The 3,195-nt window shown below is 44.0% G+C and overlaps 1 protein-coding gene across 3 annotated transcripts; it reads right to left on the reverse strand.

Annotated features, from left to right (window-relative positions):
• Positions 1–262: 262 nt before the first annotated feature.
• LOC142574394 (uncharacterized) lies at positions 263–2,961 on the reverse strand. Of its 3 annotated transcripts, none has more exons than XM_075683486.1 (3): positions 2,865–2,961; positions 1,332–1,601; positions 263–570 (listed from the first exon to the last, which is right to left on the reverse strand). In XM_075683486.1, exons 2-3 carry the CDS (start codon positions 1,591–1,593, stop codon positions 407–409), a joined length of 426 nt encoding a protein of 141 aa, XP_075539601.1. In that variant the 5' UTR covers positions 1,594–1,601; positions 2,865–2,961; the 3' UTR covers positions 263–406. The 3 variants fall into 3 exon arrangements, with proteins under 3 accessions (XP_075539601.1, XP_075539602.1, XP_075539603.1); XM_075683487.1 differs by having other exon boundaries at positions 1,332–1,629; XM_075683488.1 differs by having other exon boundaries at positions 1,332–1,642.
• Positions 2,962–3,195: the final 234 nt, after the last annotated feature.

The following is a 3,195-nucleotide window of genomic DNA, read 5'->3' on the forward strand; positions in this document are numbered from 1 at the left end:
TAAAGGGTTCAGGGCCAGAGGCGGAATTTTTTAAAGGTTTGACTTGTTTCCCGTGTGATCTCGTTTTGTTCTCGCGACTTGCGCGGATGTTCTCGTTTGGGTTCCCAGGTAACGGCTCTGGCATTTGGATCAAGTTCGCCGACAACGGAAGCTAAAAGCATTTCATACTTGCAAAAAAAAAATTGCAGTTAAACGAAAGCCTAGTGCGTTACCTGCCTTCTGTAGCAAAAACAATCGAAGCTAAGCAAGAAATGTTCTACTTCTTGTGCTTTATTACGCTGTTATCGTGCTGCAATATTCTATGACAAGAGCCCGTTGTGAATCACGAGGGACAGAATAGGTTTAATACAAAGGAAGATCCTTCAGCGATGACGTTGTGCTAGCGTCACATCCTATGCGGCTCATCTTAGTCATCCAAGAATTGTATGTCCGGCTCAGGACCAAGCTCCTCCTCCAAAGCGTTCTTGCTTGCGAGTTGAAGGCCCAACGCCCTGATAAATTGATGAATGTTGCCTTGCTGCTGTGAAATCTGGCCGCAAGGTCGCGCTAGCTTCGATTGTCCATCTGTAGCTACAGGAAAGAGAAGCGTAAAAAAGATTTTTCTAAGCTAGTTGAAGTGTGTTTTAGAAAAAAAAGTTTAATTAAAGAGAAATTACTAATGAAAATGCGCAAAAATGAAAGCGTTACTTGGGCAATGAAAAATATTTGAAGCAATAATTAAGGTCACGTTTTTCTAATCTAGTTCAAGTGTGTTTTATAAGGCAAGTTTAATTATAGCGAATTTATAAAAGAAACTGCGCAAGAATCACCAAGGTGTTACTTGCACAATAAAAAATATTTGCGTGCAGTAATCAATGCTCCTTTTAGGCTAGTTGAAGTGTGTTCCAGGAAAACAAGCCTTGCTTAAGCCATATTACTAATGAAAATGCGTAATAATTAAGGAGTTTTCGGGCAATGAAAAGTATTTGCACATAATAATGAAAGCCTCAAACCACGCCAAGATGCACAAATCTTAGTAATGTACTACATTCCAACACTGGTAATCTGAATTATATCTCCCGCTTACGACTTCGATAGTGCTACTAAGACCATCAGCTTTGTATATTTCTCTTTCCGCGGTGTTAATGAAAAATAAAGCCGGCCTGTTTCACTTTCATAAATCTTTTGCTGGCGTAGGGCGCTCGGAAACGTGTGCTCCCGCTTGTAAACCAATGAAGGTTTTACGTAGAGGTTGCTGAAGTACAGTGAAAAATTATAAATTGTGGTTGTGCCGAAGGTGAACTTTGAAACTTAGTAACCTCAAACCTTTGGTTGTGTAGACAATTACTAACCTTTCTGGGGCTCCGGTTTGTGCTTCTCAGCGGACCGTCGAGCTAACTCAGAAGGGGCTTCGACTGCGACATGGCCGCGTGCGCCGTCACCGTTTGCAGCTTCTTCGGCGTCGTCCCAGTTTTCGTCACTCTGCAGGACAGCAGTCAACTTCTGCACCAGGTTCTCCAAGAGCACAAGACGAACCAAGTCCATGTCACGCTTGCCATTCCTTATTGCATGTATTTTCTCTAGGGCCGCGGTGAGGAGGAACTTGATGCGCATGACCCAGCCTGCAAGTGTTGCACGGAGCTGGAGGCCCTACAAAAACACACTGCATGCGCTGTTTTTCCTCGATCGGGTAAACACTCGCTCTCTCTTAAAAGAGTCAGTGACTGTAAGTTTCCAGACAGAGCTGTTCTAACAGTCGGTAATGATTGCTCCAGCGCTACGCTTTTATAGCACCGATTCAGGGTACGTAACCGCAGTGTGATCACCTCTTGCGGAAACGCCCGAAGTTCATTTCATTCAATCACTGCGAAAGAAAGCATATTTCTCTGCGAGGCTATATGGCGTTTGCATCGAGTAATGTGCTACGATGATTATCTTTCTTTTCAGTCATGATAAGTGTTCGATTGCGGTAAAAAATACCAGCAGGGCGGTTAAGAGTGTGTAACGCGAATTTTTAAGCGGGAAGGGCCTAGGCCTAGGCTGTGGCGTGGCCTAGGCGTTTTCACTCCCCGATGTCGACAAATCACATGGGGGTTTGAAGGCCGCGCTTCTTCCATGGCATTTCCGCGTAAGAAAAGTTTTGCAGCGTTTTTGCTTAAGTTACTAGGCTAGCCTCTGGTTCTCGAGTGCTTACCGGTTTTAAAAACATACAATGGAGCTGCCGAAGGCGTTAGGACGAGGACGGAATGATGATGGAATTACAATTCAGGTATTAATGACACGCGTCTATGACAGCGTGAGGGCGACAACGTCAAGATACTCGAATGACGACTGTGTGAGTGACTACATAGCCTGACGACGAGGACGTTAAGGCGGCATGTAACTGTTGCGAATGTTAAACTCTTTAAAGAACGTACGTTATCATTAGCACGTAAACAAAAGAAACCCAGTAGCGTTGCAGCAGGCAGTGTAATGACAACGCTATTTATTTACGTACGTAATGCATCTCCGCTTTGTCACAAACAGTATTCAAAAACTTTATAATATTCGCACCGTGCACGTAATCTGGTAAGAAAGGGCTATCTTGCTGTATAATCAGTAACAACATGCAGGACCTTTCGAATACAATTGCGTCTTGCGCAAAGCAATGAAGCATTCACAGCAATTACGCGTTGATAAATGGTAACCAGCAACAGAATAATATACGCTTGACACCAACCTCGGAAACATTGCACACGAGTGCTCTCAGTCGTTTAAATAGGCAACGTGAGCTAAGCGAAGCAAGAAAACTACCGCCGTCTTCGCAGCATCTTCGAACCACTGGGAGCAAAGTCCGTACAATGTTTTCGATAAACTAATTTAACTTTTCCTTAAAAAACATTTACCTTTCCTTATCTGTTTTCCGGCTAGTGCTGTCTTCGACACCGCGATCCTGTTGTTCTGAGCTGGTGTTCCTTCTGTTCCCCCACGAGCGGCTTGTTAACTTCGTTTTCTTCTTCTTCTGCCTGACGCAAGGTTTCTCTGAGTGCTGCGTTTTCGCGACTTTGTGAAGAAGCGCAGGCGTCAACTACTGCATGCACTATGTCACGTTTATTATGGTTTTGACGACCTTGACCGAAACCTTTCAACTCGAACTCGTCGATAGTTATTGGACTTAAGGTAGCTCAGAATAAAAAAAAACAAGAAGCGCCAATCATTGCGAAAGCACTTCTTTCC

The sequence above is a fragment of the Dermacentor variabilis genome, chromosome 3 (assembly GCF_050947875.1).
Source record: "Dermacentor variabilis isolate Ectoservices chromosome 3, ASM5094787v1, whole genome shotgun sequence".
In the NCBI taxonomy this organism is placed as follows: Eukaryota; Metazoa; Arthropoda; class Arachnida; order Ixodida; family Ixodidae; genus Dermacentor; species Dermacentor variabilis.